General features: G+C 44.7%; 1 protein-coding gene across 5 annotated transcripts in view; it reads right to left on the bottom strand.

Moving 5' to 3' along the window:
• ube2f (ubiquitin-conjugating enzyme E2F (putative)) overlaps positions 1-20,702 on the bottom strand; it is a 52,005-nt gene continuing 31,303 nt past the window's right edge. Inside the window, exons 2-11 of one of the 5 annotated variants that reach the window (XM_072657413.1) lie at positions 13,463-13,658; positions 8,014-8,166; positions 5,933-5,962; positions 4,371-4,436; positions 3,774-3,841; positions 3,616-3,686; positions 3,441-3,498; positions 2,189-2,221; positions 1,832-1,894; positions 1-1,070 (exon numbers count right to left, since the gene is read on the bottom strand). In XM_072657413.1, the coding sequence (XP_072513514.1) occupies positions 1,020-1,070; positions 1,832-1,894; positions 2,189-2,221; positions 3,441-3,498; positions 3,616-3,686; positions 3,774-3,841; positions 4,371-4,436; positions 5,933-5,962; positions 8,014-8,131 (558 nt within the window). In that variant the 5' untranslated portion in view covers positions 8,132-8,166; positions 13,463-13,658 and the 3' untranslated portion in view covers positions 1-1,019. The other 4 variants (XM_072657411.1, XM_072657412.1, XR_011977556.1 and 1 more) reach the window with 4 other exon arrangements.

The following is a 20,702-nucleotide window of genomic DNA, read 5'->3' on the forward strand; positions in this document are numbered from 1 at the left end:
TCATAGTAGAACCCATCTTTAATATACTTTACAAATGGATATACAACTCTAAGGAAAGGAAAGGGGGAGGAAGAAATTAAATAAATTCTCACTAGCTTCATAGGCTTATGGCTGAGTGGTCCAGTAGCCCAGTGCATGCTACCAAATCAGACATTCTCCCACTCTTTCTCTCCCACATATACTCAGTGCTGGTGTCCCAGTGTTCGCTTGCATTCGCTTGAACATGCACACATCCGTAGAGCAGAACGTGTTTACTCACATAGACTAGAAACGGAAAATGCGATACAGGAGTGCGAGGAAGTCCGAGCGGGTCACAACAGTCTCTCGATGCGGTCGGAGGCGTCCGTTGAGATACAGATTCCACCAGAAGAAAGTGATAATAGTAGTAATAATTATAATCATAATACTCATCATATCCTGCAGAGCACTTACTGGCTAAGCGAGCACTGTGAGCCTCCTGTCCTCGTGTGCGAAGTGTTGGGGTTCGAGGGACACCAGGTACGAAGTAGCACATGAAGGTGGGAGCTTGCAGGCTGTTGCAGTCAGCGTCAGGTCACAGAGGCACTAGCACGTGAGGTGACATCAGAGAGCGTGTGTCTTATCGTTGCCGTGAATAAAATTCATTCCTTCATTCTGTTACGGATTCGTTTCTTTATGATTTGCGCGTTTCTTTTTGTTTTGTTTTTTTCGTTAGCTGTCAAAGCAGGCTGGGCTCAGAGGAACCAGCTGTTGGAGCGACGGTGGGCTTCTGCAAAACAGCCCTGAGCGAGAACGAAGGAAAGAGAAGAACAAACAAAAAAGGAGGAGAAGAAGAGAAGAAGATCAAAGACAAGCCCACCAACCCCACTCCCAAACCTTCAAGCAAGAGCTTGCGATTGAAGCCACAGAACGTTTCGCTCTCTTCACGTTTGGAAATGTTTTGGGATTTTGTCTCTGTGGCGCTCAGGGCTCGCAGGTGGGCGTCGGCTGCGAAGTCGCGGGCAGGCGTGCGTGAGCGGCTAGCGCAGCTGACCGAGGCATCATCTTGCATAGTTCTTAATGAAGTCCTGCACTTTGCTCCTGAAGTCGTCCTGGAAGAGAAAGATGAGGAGATATCGATATTAATATAGATGATGAGCATGGTTCCTCAAATTCCTCCCAAATTCATCCCAAATTTCTTCATATAGATGATGTGCACAAGAAAAAAAATCTTAGAAAGATGGGAAGTGGGTTATAATGGATTTGTCTGTTTATGGCTAGTTGAGCTCCCCCTGTTGTTCAATGTTGAGGACCCCACAGGACTGCCAACCACAGAGCAGACTGTAGTATTACTTGGGTGGAGGGTCATTCTCAGCACTGCAGTGACGCTGACAGACCTAGTGGTGGGGATGTTGTGTTGGTAGTGTGTGTGTTGTGCTGCTGGTGGTACGAGTGGATCTGACGCAGCAGTGCTGCTAGAGTGCTTAAACACTGTGCCTGTCCACTCACTGTCCACTGTCAGTTTGTTGGTGTTGGTCATCCTTAAGTCCTTCATCAGTGCTCACAGGACGCTGCCAGCTGGATATGTCTGGCTGATGGACTGTTCTCAGTCCAGCAGTGACGCTGAGGTGTTTAAGAACCCCAGCAGCACTGCGGTGTCTGATTCACTAACACACTACTAACACACTACTAACACACTCACCACCAGAGTATCAGTCAGTGTCACTGCAGTGCTGAGCGTAACCCAGCACCCAAATGCTACAGTCTGCTCTGTGGTGGTCAGTCCTGTGGGGTCCTGTGGGGAGTCTGCAGAGAAACAGATGGAGACAGTCTAGGATTACAGAACTACACAGTGCTGAGCTTCGGCTTTCACCTTGTCTCGTAAATGATGCTCTGCAGCGTCTATATTCAGCGGGTCGTCGAAGTTCAGGAGATCCTGTGCAAAACAAGCATCGGTACACATGTGAATTAACCGCTGCCACAGAGAACTTCACCACCGGGCGCTGAACCTACGATAACAGGCAGTTGTGTGACGCTATAAACAGCATTTAAAGCAAACTTGCAGTGTTTGAACACTTTGAAGACTGGCGCTGCATGTGGCTCCCTAACCTCAGAGAGCTCGGAGAGGCTCTCTCCAGCAGTGCTCAGGCAGCGTGAGCTCTAGCATTCAAAGACCCTACTGGGATATATTTGGAGCAGACAGACAGATATAGAGAGATACGGTACTTACAGTGAATAGTGAGTTCAATCCCCAGACAACATCCTAAAACAGAACACAAACACACACACACACACACAGTTATAACCTCAAGGGTTTCCAACAAGTGCTGGAAAGTAGTTCTTTTAAACTAACCACACCCCCATATACAAATCTTTCAGTCATAGGTATAATCAAGGGTGGGACCAAGCCAGTGACTGCTGTGGCCAGAATGATGGAAACATGGTTTTGATATACACTGTATCGAAAAGGTACCGCAGGTCCGGCCTATTTTTATTACTAGAAAGTTCCTCTACTTTATAAACTGTGTTTCTTTTTGTGATTGTGCAGACACAGACAAGGTTCATCAGAAATTATATATAATTATATAATTTTATATATATATATATATATATATATATATATATATATATATATATAGTAAAAAATAATAATTTTGAACTTTTAGGTCTAATTTGAAGTGCTCTAAAAGCACTTCAATTATTTTTGTGCTATGTAAATGTAAATATGGGACTTTTACTTTGAACTGAGTTATGTATTAATGTTGCTCTACTTTTCTCTGGTCTGGGTTTTGTACTTTGTGCACCCCTGACTTTACTGTTGTACTGATATTATGTAATGTAAAGGGACTGCAATTTAAGTAATTGGTCACGACAGTTTTTAACATTTTAAAATAAATAAATATTTGTAAAAAGTCATATATATATATATATATATATATATATATATATATATATATATATATATACATACACACACACACACACACACATACATACATACATACACAGATCAGCCATAACATTACCAATTACCAATACAGAGTAGGTCCCCCCTTGTGCCACCACAACAGATCTGATTATTCGATTATCCCAGAAACCTCTGAAAGCAGTTAGCAGCAGGTGCTTCTGTACTTCTGTAGGTTGGGAGGTGGGGGTGGGAGTCTTTAATACCCGCTTGTCCTTCCTTCAACCACTTCTGGTAGGTACTGGCTACATCATAGCAGAAACACCGGAACAACCAGAACCTGGCTGATGTTTTGGAGATGTTCGGACCCAGTCGTCATCGTCTGACTGTTCACTTGCTGCCTAATATATCATCCCATCCCTTGATGGCACTATAGATGAAGCTAATCAGTTATGGCTGATCGGTGTAAATATAAAAGCAGTTCAACTGCAACTGAGATGCTTTTAGGAGTCTTTCAGTGCGAAGTTAACCCATCCGTGTTGCAGTGTCTGTGATCGCTGCCTCATCGGAGCCTCACCTTTAGCGTGCGTGTTGGTGCCCACCCCGTGCCATCGATTGAATGCTCTCGCAGTAAGCTATGAGAGAGGTTTGGTCATTTGTGGTTAGAATGAATATAATATATGTTTTTCGATAGATCTGATCGATCCACACAAATATTACAAATATTAACTGCCATGAACGTACGTCAGTACCTGAGACAGATTTCTCCCGTCTCTGCGATGTTTGGATGCCAAATTCTTGTCAAGCACTTAACTTTAGGAGGCTGAAGACACAAAAAAGAGAGATAGATAGAGAGAGGCTGTAAAACCCAGTACACTTTACGCCGAAGCTCATAAAGAAGGACACTCACCACCATGTTGTAGGCTTCAGGGACTTCGATTTCAAACTGAAACTTTCCGCTCTGGTAGTATCCTTCATCTGCACAGAATTAATGAGGGAGAGGATATTTAAACCTGGAATGTGTCTAATGGATCATTTAAACACACTATAAAAAGCCTAACGCAGGTGAGACTGCACAGGTTCCGTTTACAATCCTGTGCCGCCGGTGCAGCTATTTCTGTTTAAGACTGAACTTTGAAGCAGCACAGAAAGACAGGGCTGGTGTCGTACAACAGAATTCTCCATTAGCAGCACTCTGAGGACGCTGATCTATCAGGGATCAATTCAATCAAATCACATCAACATTTAATTCTTATGTACACATACACGCCATCCATGAGATATATAGCTATATATGTATATATTATATACACAGGCGTTGCCCAATCAAAAACATGTATCTTCGAATGGAGACTTTACAGAAAAGGTCATTTAGAGCATTTCTATTGGCCCATGCATGCAGAATTATTTACACAGTGTACAGAAGCAGCTACAGGGTTCAAACCTTGGATAGCAGCTATGCATATATATATATATGTGGTTTAAGGTTAAGGTCCCAGTTACTTACCTGGAGTGATGGCAAGCTGAAAGTGGTGGAGCTTGTTCACATCGAGAAACGTGACCTTACAGGTGTCTACAACAACAAGGAGCATATTTCACTGTTATGGGACAGAGATTTTCAAAGTATTAGCCCCGTAGCTCCCGGTCGAGTGATACTCGGCCTGTTAGGGCTGCAGCTGTCTGCATATCATATGTCATGGCATGTTAAATTTCTATGCACCTTATTATAAATACCTACCTGCTCAATATCCATGCACCTTACACTCACTACCTCTACTCAGAATTGACTCGTACTCATTGTACCGTACTGTTTTTGTTTCGTTGCGTTCTATGTCACACCCTTGTTCTGGGCTTGAGCTAATGACTACTTACATAATCAATTAGTAGATCCATTATGATTCGGATGAATCAGAGAATTTCTACAGATCCCTCCTGTCTTTGTATATTCTGTATTTGGTGTGTATTTTGTATTTATTTATTTTATATAGTTTTTTCATCCTGTAGAGCATCAACCTGAGCCTCACCACAAGCATTTCAATGCATAAATGTCCTGACATGTTGCGCAAATGACAAATAAACCTGAAACCTGAAACCAGTCTGTCAATAACTAAACTGAACATATTTTTGTCCTTTTGCATTAAAGACCCTTTCAAACAAAGCACCGCATCTATTCACACCACAAACAACTGATATGTGACAAGATTTTAATTGTATCGTAATAACTGTGTGATCGTGATACACAATATGCTTTTGTAAACATATAGAGGATATTGTTAGAATATCCAATAACCAATACCAATTTTAGGCTGCTTTAAAAGGTAAAAGCCACTTATCTCCATCAGACTCTGGTCAAACAACCAGCTCTGAACTGTCAAACAAGATTGCCAATTGACACATTTCCTACACTTCCCTTTTCTTATGCATTCTGAGTCATGCTGGGTGTCTGCTGTCTCAGCATAGAGATGCACCTAACCACCATTTATATATCTGTAAAATTGATCCATTACTATTTGAATTAATCAATAAATCAGTCTGTTTTTCAAGGACAGAAAACCACCACTACTTTGCGTGAAAGGAGACAGGACCAGTTAGAATGTGTGCTGGTCATCATCGTAAAAAGCTCTAAAAGCTGGGGTGGCCATATTTTCATTTTCACAGGACACTGGACACACACACACACTGATTTGTAACGTAGTTAGGATGTCGTGGCTGGGGTTTTTTTTTTTTAAGTAGGCCTAAGTTGTAGGACCGAGGCAATGTGTATGTGCCCCCCCCCCCCTCGATCACCTCCTTTCAGTTCAGCCTACATCTTAGGCTTAGGTGAACCAACCCCCCTCCACGGCAACGACATCTTAACTACGGTGAATACCCATGTGTCCCCAGCATCCTCTTTCTGGAAAAGGGGAAAAGAGATCTGTATCCAACACTACTGGTCAATATGTTTGTCTATTGACCATTTCTGGTGGGCAGCACCACTCGGCATCCCAGGTACTGTACGGGTTAACGGCGTATAACGGTGTGTGTAAGCTTTGTGAAGCGAGTAGACAATGTAAGAGTGGGTTTACTCACTAGGAAGGTTGGCCTCAAGCTCTGCAACCTCTGTAGGGGGACAGAAATGAAGAGGAAGAGAGAGAGAGAGAGAGAGAGAGAGAGAGACCATCACAAACACCATCACTTCCAGCTCTCATTAACTGAAATACTCGACATGGACAAAAGTATTGGGACACCCACTCGTTAATAGTTTCTTCTGAAATCAACGATATAAAAAGGAGTCTATCCTGCTTTTGTTGGAGTAACTGTCCAGGGAAGAAGACTTTCTACTAGATTTTGCTAGTAGCACTGCTGTGAGGATTTGATTGCAATCAGTGACAAGAGCGTTAGTGAGGTCAGGATGTTGGATGATGATCACCACCCCACCTCATCATCCCCAGCTCCTCCCCAACAAAAGTACTGGATGGCTTCTCTGGATGAGAACACAGTTCCTCCACTGCTCCACAGCTCCTCAATGCTGGGGGGCTTTATACCCCTCTACTAGCCCACGCCTGGCATTGTTAGGCAGCATGGAGCTTTCTATTGGAAATGTTTGTGTGTGCAGTAGCTGCAACTTGAAGTAAGTAAATGCATTTATTAGAAGGGGTGTCCACAAACAAATTCAGACTCAGTATATTCTGAGCGATTTCCCCCCCATTCTGCACAGATTTGACTCAATTTAAAAATAAGCTGCAGCATAAAAGCCTTCTTCGGTTCTTCGCACGTTTTTTTTTCTAAGGAAAGTGTTTGTGAATCCAGCCCCTCACATTTCAAAATGTGTAAAAAGCCTGAATTGAAGCAAACCACCTTAAAGAAATACAAGATAACAGTGAGAACCGTGTTGCTACAGCGTTATTAGCGTCTGCAGCCTTCAGTTTTAAGGTCCAGTAGCTTCAGTCGGGTTTCAGCGTGTTGCCCTCTGACACCCTGTAATGCCACCGCTGCTCTCTGGAGGTTATAAATAGAGCTTCCCCTTCTAGCCCACACCATGCGACACATGCTGCGCACGCCCCAGCATCAAGCACGGCTTACACGGCTATACAGTTACAGCCCAACCTGAGCCGCGGCCGAAACCGCGCTGCTGTTCCACGAGGTAGTATATCTGAGAGCTCACTGCTGCGCAAAGCTGTGCGTGAATCTTCGAACCAAACAACGTGATGGATTATGGGTAATGCAAGTACACTGTATATTACGGTGCATTGTGGGAGTGCTCCAGCGTACTAGAAATCTGGCACTATTAGAAAGTGTCTGAACCCCTAAGTAGTGCACTACATAGTGAACAGGGCGCGCGCTCAGCTCTGGTTTAGACCAGGTGTTTTAGCTGTGTTTAACCCTTTACAGCCTTTCCAAACTTCTTCTAAGAAACAGGGAGGAGCTCAAACCAATCACTATATCGTCAAAATACACTCTGTCCAAATGTTTGTGGACACCCCTTCTAATGAATGCATTCAGCTACATCAAGTTGCACCCATTGCTGCTGACGCAGATGTGCATATGTATCCACACGCGCCACACGCACAGCTTGTCTAGTCCCTGTAGAGAGGAAGTACTGCCAATAGAATAGGACTATCTGGAGCAGATCAGCATGAATCTATTGGCACCATGCTGCCTAATACCTAGCACCACCATCATTCCAGAGAACACGGTTCTTTCACAGCTCCACAGCTTAATGCTCCTGGGGGGCTTAATACCCCTCTACTAGCCCACGCCTGGCATTAGGCAGTATGGTGCCAATAGGTTCATGCTTATCTGCTCTAGTCCTATTCTATTGGAATTATAAATAGTTATAAGTAGCTGAATGCATTCATTAGAAGGGGTGTCCACAAACATTTGGACAGAGTGTATTTTGCATCTACTCCCAGGCAGCAAAACTTATATAATTATGTTATTACCTATTATATACTATATAATAGTCACCAGTCTGTACAGAAGTCCCTGTAGTAACTCAGTATAACATCCAAGTCTGTAATAAGCCCTGGAGCGTTAAAGCAACACTATGGAAAATTGGCATGTCTCGCTCCTGAGCGCCCCCTACAGTCAGAAAAAGTGTAATTCACGGTTGCGGCCTCCCCTACAGGACGCGGAACTGCTATTCAGCTGACCATCTTCTTATACAGTACCTTTAATGAGCAGCCGGTCTCTGACGGACACGCGGTGCGAGGCATCGTGGGAGCCTGCGGGGCTTCCGCCCGCCCTCACGCCTTCCTCCCTCTTCAGCTTACTCGCCAACGTCAGCATAGCTGACCAACACACATGCGTGCGCTCACACCCACCTGTCCAAAGAGAGTTTGAAGACGGTGTCAACAGCAGGACAAGCATTGTTTTGGTGAACAACATCCACCAGGATAAAACCATTTTAACTTGTCTGATAAAACTTGTGTTGTGTTATGGACTGTACAGCCAAAAGTTTGTGGACAGCTGCTCATCCTCCGCTGCTTAATAAAGGGTATTAAAAGGCCGTTGGTCATCTTTTGCTGCATTAACCGTCTCTACCCTTTAGGAACGGTGTTCCACTAGACTTGTAGAACACTGATGTGTAGATTTGACTGCATCCAGCCACAAGAGTGTGAATCGTAAGGTCAGGAAAACGATGCCGGATGAGTAGTTCTGCTACTCCAACACATACCAAAGTTAATCAGTGGAGCTCCTGAGTATCACCCCAGGGAACTCAGTTCCACCAAATCACAGCTTGGGGGGGGGTGTGTGTATTCTCTTGAGCCCATGCTTGGTATTGGGTGCGGTGCTCTTAGGCTCGTGTGAGCTCAGTGGCAGTGCTTTTCTATGGGTGTGCACAGCCAAACACCTTTGTCAGCAGTGGGTGCAACGTAATGCAGCTGAAGTGACTAGTAAGAAGGGATGTCCACAAACTTTTGGACAGAGTATTTCTGTCATATCGCCCTACTCATATTTATATATTGTAAAGGTTCATCAGACGCCACCAAATGATGTGAGGAAATGCCACGGCATGACGTACACTGCAGTTAGCTGTCTCTTTGCCGTGTTTACGGTTGAGGAACTATTGATTATATATATATATATATATATATATATATATATAGATGCTAGCTAGCACGTCCTTGAAGTTTTGAGCAGGAGAACCTAATATTTAACCTAATAAACTGTCTAGAGGAATCCGTTAATTTGACATTTCTACACACATATATTATATATAACATTTCATAGAAATACAGGGCTGCCAACACTCAAGACTCAAGCAATTGGCTCTAATCTCACATTCTCAATGGAAATCGAATTCTTAACAACCCCTCGTTCTCTTCCAGAGCAACCTCCAAATAAATTCAACTTCTTGTAAATTTCCAAATCTGAGCTGCCGCTCCCGATTTCACTGAATAAACGGAATCGGGCCACAGCAGCCTTCTGAAGAAGGTTCATGTTCTGGACCTTCAAGACAATAAAAACTAGAATAATTGTACAGAGACACGAAGGAGCCCAAGTGACGAACTATTCAGCAAATGTGTTCCTCAACACAAACACAAACATGAAACCTGGCAAATGTATCTGATGTGTCGTTTCTTCAATTTGCCAAAATAGAATAGAAATATATATTTTTATATTTATGGTCAATATTGCTACAACTGAAAATCAATATTACTACTGCAGTCCAACCTTGGAGAGTATTTACCTCTAATCACATCGGTCCCATCCTCGCAAAAACAACTGAACGTAACCATCCAGTTGTTTTTGGGAGTTGTAGCGTACTAAATTAACACCCAGTAGTACATGCAAATCAAAGCAATTTTGGTAAGATGCAAATTCATGTAAATCTGTATACATTTATACATCCCCAAATTAAGACTCAGTACAGCTGGCTAACTCTAGCCAGGATTTTTTTAACTATTGATGATTAATAAAATAAAGCATGCTAATGTGTCGGAGCCACGTTGTGCTGACGTCCTTTTTTATCTGTTCACCAATAACAGATATCTGTGTAATAAGCAGTGTCTTCATTTATAACACTGTTAAACATGGCGGCGGTGTATCCGTCTACATGCATCAGTACTAACTAAATAAAGTAAGTAGAGTAGAGTAGAAAAGTAACGTGCAATTTCAGTGGCTCAACAGCCCAGGTTCCAGGATCTCACTGAAATCCCCAGGACATTTCCAACGATGTTCTCATTTTCAAAACAGTCTCCAAATTCCCAGGTTTTACCAACATCTTCAGAATGCGTGGTTACTCCTGTGCTTAGATGGGTATGAAGGCCAACCGCCAAAGCGTACAGCTTTATCGACACATCGCTTACAGACACTGACATTAGTAGCAGAAGGCAGCTGTGCAATTCTACAGTGGAAATTTCACAGGAGGCCAAAAGTGAACCAGCATTTAGAGAACAAAAATGGAAGTGCAATATTTATAACAAAAAAAAACAAAGCAGTTATAATATTTAATATATTCAACACACCATCACTGCTTTAATTATACACCATTTACGGTCATTATATCATGAACATATCACCATATCTTGAAATATTGGTAATGATATACGGTAGCTATATCGTCCAGGTCTGAGCTCTTCACTGTCTCTACCCTTAAACACGTCAGGTGGATTTATTTATTTGTGGTCATTATTTCATGGCCATAACGATCACTCATCCACCACGTTTATGAAAATATTGCTACAATGGAAATTTGCCAAAATATATTTGAGATATCACAATATATCGAAATACTGGTAAAGATATACAGCTCTTCACTGTCTCTACCCTTAAACACACGAGGTGGATTTATTTATTTGTGGTCATTATTTCATGGCCATAACGACCACTTTTCCACCAAGTTTATAAAAATTCAGAAATTCGAGAACTTCGATATAATCATATATTGGAAAATTGGTAATGATATACGGTAGCTATATCGTCCAGGTCTGAGCTCTTCACTGTCTCTACCCTTAGAAAGTATCTACCCTTAAACACGTCAGGTGGATTCATTTATTTGTGGTCATTATTTAATGGCCATAACGATCACTCATCCATCAAGTTTATGAAAATTCAGAAATTCAAGAACTTTGATATAATCATATATATAAAAATTGGTAAAGATATACGATATATCGTCCAGGTCTGAGCTCTTCACTGTCTCTACCCCTAAAAAGTATCTACCCTTAAACACATTAGATGGATTTATTTATTTGTGGTCATTATATCATGGCCATAACGATCACTCATCCACCACGGTTATTAAAATATTGCTACAATGGAAATTTGCCAAAATATATTTGAGATATCACAATATATTGGCAAAGATATACAGTATATCGTCCAGGTCTGAGCTCTTCACTGTCTCTATCTTTAGAAAGTATCTGATTTATTTATTTGTGATCATTATATCATAGACATAACGACCACTTATCCACCACGGTTATGAAAATTCAAAAATTCGAGAACTTCGATATAATCATATATATATAAAATTGGTAATGATATATACAGTATATCTTCCAGGTCTGAGCTCTTCACTGTCTCTACCCTTAAAAAGTCTCTACCCTTAAACACACCAGGTGGGATTCCTGTGCTTCAAGGTTATGAAGATCAAAGCATACAGACACTTACAGACCCTTTATACTTATTAACACTAAATAAAGACAGATATGATTACAGTAATGCTGAAATGCTCCAGAGACACTCAGCCATGCCTCTACAGTGGAGATTAGACAGGAGGCCACAAGTGAATCTAGCTACACTTTAAACAGTCAAAGATCATTAATTTATATTAATTTAACAATAAAGCAGAGCAGCTACAGAGGTCATGACTGTATCAGACGGTTAAATTCGAGGTATTTTCTCCTCTAATCTTCGCTGTTGGTCAGACTGGGAGCTCCTGTCAGCGCTGGCTTTAGCTTTAGCATTAGCATTAGCTTTAGCATTAGCTTTAGCATTAGCATTACCGGCTCGTTCGGTCTCCAGCTGACCGGCTCGGTTTTCCACTAAATAACCCCCTTATTTCAACCTGGCGAGTCCCGGGCTGACCCGCTGGGGCCCCACACCCCCCAGAAGCGGCACGGCGTGTCCGGGACAGCTCGGCGGCCGCGGGCTGAAGCGCTAGCTAGCTTACCTCAGCAGCTAACTTACCTTCGCTAGTTAGGTTAGTTAGCTAGCCACCGGCTAACGCTCAGATAGACACAGATCTTAAGACCATAGTAAGACTCCCGCACTCGCTCCGGCGGCCCGTGCTTTGTTTGTTACTGCGTGTGGGTTCGGTGAACGTGGTGATGTGCCCCGGGCCGCAGTCTGAGAGGCTGGGGATGCGGAGAAGGTGAAGATTAGACAGCGCTAACTTTAAAAACACCTCCGGCATCCAGCAGCGGACCGACTAGACACCGCGGCCGCGGCGAAGGTTCCGCCTCACTGAGGGGGGATTCTCTTCAGCGGGGCTTTTGGAAGTTGTGTGGGACTTTTCGGGCTGTTTTACGTTTTTTTTTTTTTTTTGTGGTAAATTATAAAACGTGAGGAAATAAAATCGTGTATTTTCACTTCATTTCGATTTCTAGCTTCAGCATGTCAACAGGGATGGGCCGATACCACCAACTCTAAGGCTTACCTTGATACCAGTATCGATACCGATACTTTCCAAATTTATGATTCTTTATTCAGTTCAATTCAATTCAGTTTTATTTATAAAGGCTTTTTGCTACAAATGTTGTCTCGAAGCAGCTTTCCGGTCCGTTTGGAGCAAAGAAACCTTGAGAGGAACCCGTCCATGATCAGGTCGCCAACAGACCATATAGTAACAATCAAAACAGGAATAAAAACAACAGCAAAGCTAAACTGAATTCAGAAAAAAACAATGGTCAATGTGGCGTCAAGCCAAACAAGATGGAAATGACCTCTGTGGTTAAATTATTTACAGTGTTTAGGAGTTAGGAGTCTTGCCCATTATTGGTGTAGCGCAGACTGGGAATCGAACCCCAGTCTCCTACATGGTGTAATTGCTCACTGGCAGGTAGTGGTGTTATCTGTTGCGCCACAGCCCCCTAATCGCCAATGATAACTGGAAACCCCCTGTCAGTCTGGCCATCTCAGGGTTGAGTATGTGTTTGATTGTTTAGCTGGACAAGCTAGACAAGCGTTTTGACCATGCTGGTCAACCAGCTTTTCCAAACTAGTCCACCAATATGAGCAGCTTGACAGTCAGCTTGGTCAAGTTGGTAATGCTGGTAGACCAGGCCAGCTAGTCCCTCAAACTCTTTAAACGAACACATATGCTTTGCTGGTCAAGAGCTGGTTAGCCAGCTGGATTACCAGCATGTGGTGTGTTTTTCGCTTAGATGACCGACTTTTATGCCAGCTTTTGGCTATCAAAGACCAGCCTGAACGGTCAGACCATCAAAGACCAGCTAAGATCATCATCTACTAGCTAAAACTGGTCTAGAGCTGGATTTTTAGCAGGGAAATATGTTCACCGTTTCTGTCTAGGGAGGCTCAGGCTCTTGAACATCTCTATTTCTCTCTCCGAATGTCTCCATAACTCCCACATTAATTGGTCAAATAAATGGGAGCATCATTTCGAGCTGATCCACAGTTTATTAAAAATGTACAGTGCAGACCTTTTACCTCGCTGTCCAGCTGAAACCCACTCTTCAGACCTCACTGTTCACCAGAAGATGGTTTCTCATTGTTGTTCCTTGTTCTTCTAGCGCTTCTTTCCCCCTCTTTGCCATCGCAGGCATTTCTTTCCTTGGCGCAGTCCTCGTCCTCGGCCCACTCACTGCTGCGCTGTGGCCAAGTGTGGGCCTACTGCGTCGACCATCTATGAAGGACAGAGGAGGCCTCAAGTGTTTTCAGGAGGCTCAACTCATGCCCTTGACAAGATGGCAGAGTGAATGCAGTATTTCAGCTGGTTAACAAGGAATGACACAGATTTCTACAAATAAGAAATCATGCTATAATATATATATATATGTAGTTAACTCATATACACTAAATTGACAAAAGTATTGAGACACCTGCATGTTCACTGTTTCTTTTGAAATCAAGGCTAAAAAAGAGATGATCCTGCTTCTGTTGGAGTAATTGCCTCTACTGTCCAGGGCAGAAGGCTTTCTACTATATTTTGGAGGAGCATTGCTGTGAGGATTTGATTGCACGAAACGACAAGAGGGAGTCAGTGAGGTCAGGATGTTGGTGATGATAACCACCAACCCACCTCATCATCCCCAACTTCACAAATCTTCCCAGAGGTACTGGATGGAGCTCCACCACCACCATCATTCCAGAGAACACAGTTCTTCCACAGCTCCTCGATGCTGGGGGGGGCTGTATACCCCTCTAGCCCACGCCTAGCATGGTGCCAGTAGATTTAGCAGGTTTATCTGTTCCAGAGAGTCCTATCTGCTTGTTTTGCCTCTAGAGGGCAGTAAAGGCTTGTTCTTCTCCTCGATCGTAGGCCTTCCTTTGTCAGGACAAGTCAGATCCTGAGTCCAGATGGACAACGTGTCCAGTGTCCATCCGAATGTCAATCTGAGTGGTGCTTTTAGTTCCATTAATTTCAACCGGGGCTTGCTGACACCTCAATTTGACATTATCCTTACTTACAGTTGCAGTTATTCTACATTTTGCAGAGAATCACAGATGGGAAATGGAGTAAAATAATGAAATAATAGATATATAATACAAAAACTGCAAATATAGCTCAAAGATTTAGATTGTGTATGTCAATTCTGCCCTCGTTTAACCTCTTTTTCGGGTGCAACTGACCATAAAAGTTAGATTTCTTTAATAATAAACTAAGATGTACTGTATACGTGTGTTGCTTGATATATAAAAAGTATATTCCTTTTAATGTTCCCATCTGTGTCATGAATTTATATGCCATAAACGCCATAAATGAGGCTGCACAAAGCCCTCCAGCGCCCCAATACTCCTAATACAACGACTAAACGGCTGGATAATCAGCTAATGAGCAGAATAATACCTTAAAATGAGCCATTGATTATAATGGAGTAAATGAGGCCGTTGTAACACGTTTGCAGCTGTACCCAATGACATTAGAAACCATGGACGCCGTGGTTCCACTGCCTTCCGTTCTATAGAAGTGAAGCCGAAACTGTCCGCCATGTTGTCAAACTGGCAACCAGAGTCCCAGACCAAGCCTCTCTCAGACCGCCTTCATTCCAACTAACTGCTGTAATGGAAAGACAGTTTAGAGGAGGTCAGTGAGACAGAAAATGGGCGGAGTTTTGCCATTGAAACATAGAGGAATGGACGAAGCTACACATCGTACTGCAACCAGCCAGTGGAGGTGCAGCTAGACCTGTGGTGGCCTCACTTTTGAGAGATGTTGCGCTCTCTAAGTCATTCTACCACTCCAACCATTTCATTCTCGCCCATTCCCACCCACTACCAGGGACTGCCAATCTATGCTAGCAGCTCTGGGAAGGTTAAGGGTAGCTTGTGCGTCCTCTGAGATTTACGAAGCCAGCCATCTTCTTCTCAAACTGCCGCAAATGAAACCTCATTGGAGCTCAACATGCTAACTTCTGTTTCTTGCATGTCTCTGATCTGGTTTCACCCCTAGCGTGGCTTGTATCTGAGCTTGCTATGCTACATGGCCTAAACAGCAGATGGCACCAGCAGCAATGCTCCACAAGCCACAAGAGCCTGTAATGCGAGACTGCTTTCACCAATGAGAATGTTGATAGTATTATGCATGTAATTTGACTATTTTTCCTGCAAGTGTGTTAATATGAGGTTTCCGTTAAGCACATTTCCGTTATCTAGGGTCAATCTGAGCGGTTCTTTCAGTTCTGTGCTGAAGCTGTGAAGTCCAGGTGCTCATTCCAGTTAGGACTTGCCAACACCTGCCCCAGTGGGACTTTCTCCTTATTTACAGTAGCTTATTCTTAAATATGTGAAAACTCACAGCTGGGAATACTAGAAAACAGTTGTCCTGGCTCACAGAAGTCGGCTGCAGGTGCAAGCATAACCTTCATAATCAGAATGAACCAGTGTACGCATGTTCAGCCCTATCTGAGCTAACGTAGCATTGGCAGTCAGATACTTGAGCTGGAATCGGCCCAAAGAAGGTTTCTATCACTGTATAAAAGAAGCTCAGTGCTACCTTTATTGTTGGATGCGCTGCAGTATTTTCTGACTGAGTCAGCAGAATTAATGAAGAACGTTGAGGACCTGGATCCAATGGCACCTCTCAGTGCTTGAAGGGGATGAAGGTGTTGAAGCCTTAGAATCTGAGACACTTTGACAAGAACCAAACTGTGATGTTCTAGACGATGACTGGGTCAGAACATCTCCAAAACCTCAGGCAGGACCTGTGAGGTGTTTTACAGTATGCAGTGGGCAGAACCTACCAAGAGTGGGCCAAGGAACAACAAACCAACATGGCTGATGTGATTATTGGAGCCCATGGCTCATTGATGAGATCCATGGATCCACCACAGCTCACAACATGAAGGCCTGACAGGACCTTTATCTTCTTCTGCTCTTGATGACCACCTCGAACCTTCTTGTCATATTTTCACTATGACGCTACCTGAACATCCGTCACGTGATGAGCAGATCAAGTCATTCTAGGTGGTTCTATGATAGAATTAACTTTGTTCACTGCATGGTGACCCCAAACCCCAACACCCCCCCCCCTACACACACACACACACACACACACATACACCAACACACACACCCTCTAAAGTGACCATGGCAGAACTTTCCAAAAGTCAGCAATACTGCGTGACAGACAATTCAGGGACAGGAGCTTTAATTATTCATTGGTGACTGGTCTTGTCTATAGGCTAATCAATCAGGCCAGCCCGGGTTTGGATGGGTTTATAGGAGTCAGGGCTGAGGGCCGGTCCTGAGCCACCGCCATGCATTATGGGAATCCAATCAATCACTCCAGATCACATTCATCCCTTCCTAGGCCTGTACACATGCACTTTCATAGACTCCCTGGCCACTTTATAAGAAACACATACCTCGTGCTTTCACTCACTGGCCACCTTTTTTGGGGCACCAACCTTGCGCTTCCATTAATTGGCCATTTTATTAGAAACACTCGCCTTAGACTGTTGCAGTCACCACTTTGGGTGGTGGACCATTCTCAGAACGGTAGCATTGATGAAGGGCTAGAGGATGGCTATCACGAACTGTACATAACTGTACACTAGCAAGGTGCGGGTTTCTAATAAAGTGGCCAGGGAGTGTGGACTCATGTGAACTTCTGCACTTTTGACCTTTAAAAAACAAACCTGACACTGATGTTGTAATTATACCTGGTTTTACATCATATCAGACAGATATGGAGCAAAATAACACACAGGGCTGTATAATCATGTGAGTCACTCCAGCATATTTATATTTAACGATTTCTACTGATCTGATGAGCGCAACCACACTCTCAATCAGTGTGGGCGTTGCTATTACACACCGCCCCGCCTCGTTACTGTAGGTGGTGGTGGTTTGTGAGGAAGCCTGAACAAGAGCCTTGATTAGCGTTCCAGAGGTGAGGAATATTCTCTGGCCTTTTTTCCCCAAGCAATTCAGATGTGATTGAAATGAGGAGGCGTTAGACGAGCATCCAGAGTGATGTCCTCAAAATAAGAACCCAGAAACATGCAGGACTAACTGACCTCGTCAGGAACAGGAAACGCCCCTACGTTGCTATACATACCAAAAGACGATAAGCTGGGGGGCTTATCAAGGGGGCCAGCAGACTCGAGGTGCTGCCACGATGACACAAAGATCACTGGCTCAAAATACGGGTCATGCCGGCGGCCATCGGGGCAGCAAGAACAGTTGTGCACTCTCTGGCTCCGGCTGGTGATGGCAGGCAACGTACCCGGCTACCCGGCTCTTTCTACCCGGCTCTTTCCTCAGAGTGAGTTGGTTGCCCAGTGATGTTGCATTGGTGGGCAGAGGGGATGGCTGGGTTGAGCATGTGTTGGGGGAGGCATGTGTCAGTCCTCACCCTCCCGGTGTCAGGAGCATTAGGGGGGAGAGTCCTAATGAGTGGGTTGGGTAATTCTGAGCCCGGAGTAGCAACAATAGAGACACTATCCCATGTTGTCATGCTGTCCTCTCAGGGTGAGGGTTGTCCTGTTGTCCTGTCGTTTTGTCCTCACAGAGATAGTAGCACAAGAAAAACCACAAACACACACACACACACACACACACACATCTATTCAACAAAGGACAAGGACCTGGTCTGATCTGAGTCTCGCCGGTGTGTGTTTGAGAGCGTAGGAGAAAGAGGATGATGGGTAATTACTGTTCAGAGCCACGTAATGACACTCAGATCACATTTCTCAGCCAAGACATCCATCAACAGTCATTTAGTGACAGCAGCAGATACCTGTGTGTGAGTGTGTGTGTGCTTCTCTAATTCAGAATCATTGACTGATATTGACTGTTGGACTGACCGAATACAGCCGGACATCAACACCCCCTACAACTGATGAGCAGTAGAACGGGCGCTGGTGGGACCGGCCACGCTGGAAACAATGGCTCTAGCGAGGCTAATCATTAACACAGCTCTCTGAAAACGTGCCGTCAGTGGCAGCAGTCAGGTTTGTGCGCTTTTCCAGGCTTTAGCGCTGTCACTGTGTCATAAAAGCCGGCGCCGGGCGTTGATCTATCAAGCCGTGGCTAATGGTGGAGGCGCAGCCTTGTGTGAAATGAGGGGAATTGATCTGCCATTGATTTGTGCACCCCTCTTTCTCGCTCTGCTCGGGACCCACGCGCCGAGGCTTTACCTAAAGCAGGTGCCTAATGAATCAGGTCTAATGCGCCGTGCCCTCGCACTCACCCTAGGGTTAAACACACATTTTCCAAAAGCTGTGACCCGTGCCGGGGACCCTCCGTCATCCTGTCTGCCTGGACCGATCCTGACAGGCAGCAGGAATCATCCCTCTTCCTATCCCCTGGTTTCTGGAGATCCTCGGTTCTTGCGCTTCTTGGTTCATGGAGATCCTTGGATGACCTACTGTGGAGTTCAGCTCAGAACTGAAGCGCTTTGTCCTTTTTCATTGGCTGCTCAGTGAAAAGCTTCATCAATATTTGAAGAGTTCTTTGATTTTTTAAGGCGGCTGTTCTGCTGCCCATTTTCCAAATCCGCCTCACTTTCAGACCAGCTTTTATTCAAAGGGGAACTCCACCGACATTTCCAATGATATGGTTAAAAAAAAGAGGCTAATGCTAACTGAATGGTTCAGAGGTGAACACAGTCGTTTAGAGTGGGTTTGGTGAGAAACCATTCTAGGAAAATTTACAGAGTCAGAAACGTTCACAGTGGCAGTGAATGGACCCAGACGTCTGAAGAATCGTTCACAGTGGACCCAGACGTCTGAAGAACCGTTCACAGTGGACCCAGACGACTAAGAAAACGTCCACAGTGGACCCAGACGTCTGAAGAACCGTTCACAGTGGACCCAGACGTCTGAAGAACTGTTCACAGTGGACCCAGACATCTGAAGAGCCGTTCACAGTGGACCCATACGTCTGAAGAACTGCTCACAGTGGACCCAGACGTCTGAAGAACCGTTCACAGTGGACCCAGACGTCTGAAGAACCGTTCACAGTGGACCCAGACGTCTGAAGAACCGTTCACAGTGGACCCAGACGACTAAGAAAACGTCCACAGTGGACCCAGACGTCTGAAGAACTGCTCACAGTGGACCCAGACATCTGAAGAGCCGTTCACAGTGGACCCAGACATCTGAAGAACCGTTCACAGTGGACCTATACGTCTGAAGAACCGTCCACAGTGGACCCAGACGTCTGAAGAACTGCTCACAGTGGACCCAGACATCTGAAGAGCCGTTCACAGTGGACCCAGACATCTGAAGAACCGTTCACAGTGGACCTATACGTCTGAAGAACCGTCCACAGTGGACCCATACGTCTGAAAAAACGTCTACAATGGACCCAGACGACTAAAGAACCGTTCACAGTGGACCTAGACGTCTGAAAAACCGCTCACAGTGGACCCAGACGACTAAAGAACCGTTCACAGTGGACCTAGACGTCTGAAAAACCGTCTACAATGGACCCAGACGACTAAAGAACCGTTCACAGTGGACCTAGACGTCTGAAAAACCGCTCACAGTGGACCCAGACGACTAAAGAACCGTTCACAGTGGACCTAGACGTCTCGAGTAGGTGTTTCTTTATAGAACCAGATCATCATGGGCTCACACTAAGCCCTGCAGGTCAGAGGTATTCCGGGCCCAGGGTTCTGACTCACTGGGTTACATGGTTCCGCTTCAGAACAGTTATGGTCAGCGGCTCTCTGAACCAGTGGCAGTGGAGTGTGTGTGTGTGTGTAAAGGGGGGGGCTTTGGCTGTGGTACTAAGAGCTGGCAGCGCTCAGCTGGAATGCCAATAGCCTGCCGTCCTTTCCGCTCGTGGCCCATCAGGACCGGTCACCGGGGGCGCTGGAGTGGAGGGGTTGCCATGGTGACAGCTCCTCCGTTACGTAACCCGTGATTGGAGGAGTACGGAGGTTGGGGGAGGACGAGAAGAAGAGCAGAAAAAGAGCGCTTCACTGACTTTTTCAGCAAGGCTGGGGTTCGCTGGGGGGGTGGTTGGGGGTGGTGGGGTGGGTTGTTTGGGGTGGGGGACACCACAGCCACGCTGGCTTATCTTTTAATCTTTTTATCCTTTTTCTACCTAATATTAACGTGGCATATCTGTAGCATGTGTGTGATGACCATAGACAATCACTATGAGACATTTTCCTGGACTTCCTGAACGACAGCACTCATAATAGAATTCAATGGGCAGCGTCCCATTGGCCTCCATTGGGTGTGCTTTGAGCTTTCAGTCAGCGGGGTTTCTAATC

The sequence above is a fragment of the Salminus brasiliensis genome, chromosome 15 (assembly GCF_030463535.1).
Source record: "Salminus brasiliensis chromosome 15, fSalBra1.hap2, whole genome shotgun sequence".
In the NCBI taxonomy this organism is placed as follows: domain Eukaryota; kingdom Metazoa; phylum Chordata; class Actinopteri; order Characiformes; family Bryconidae; genus Salminus; species Salminus brasiliensis.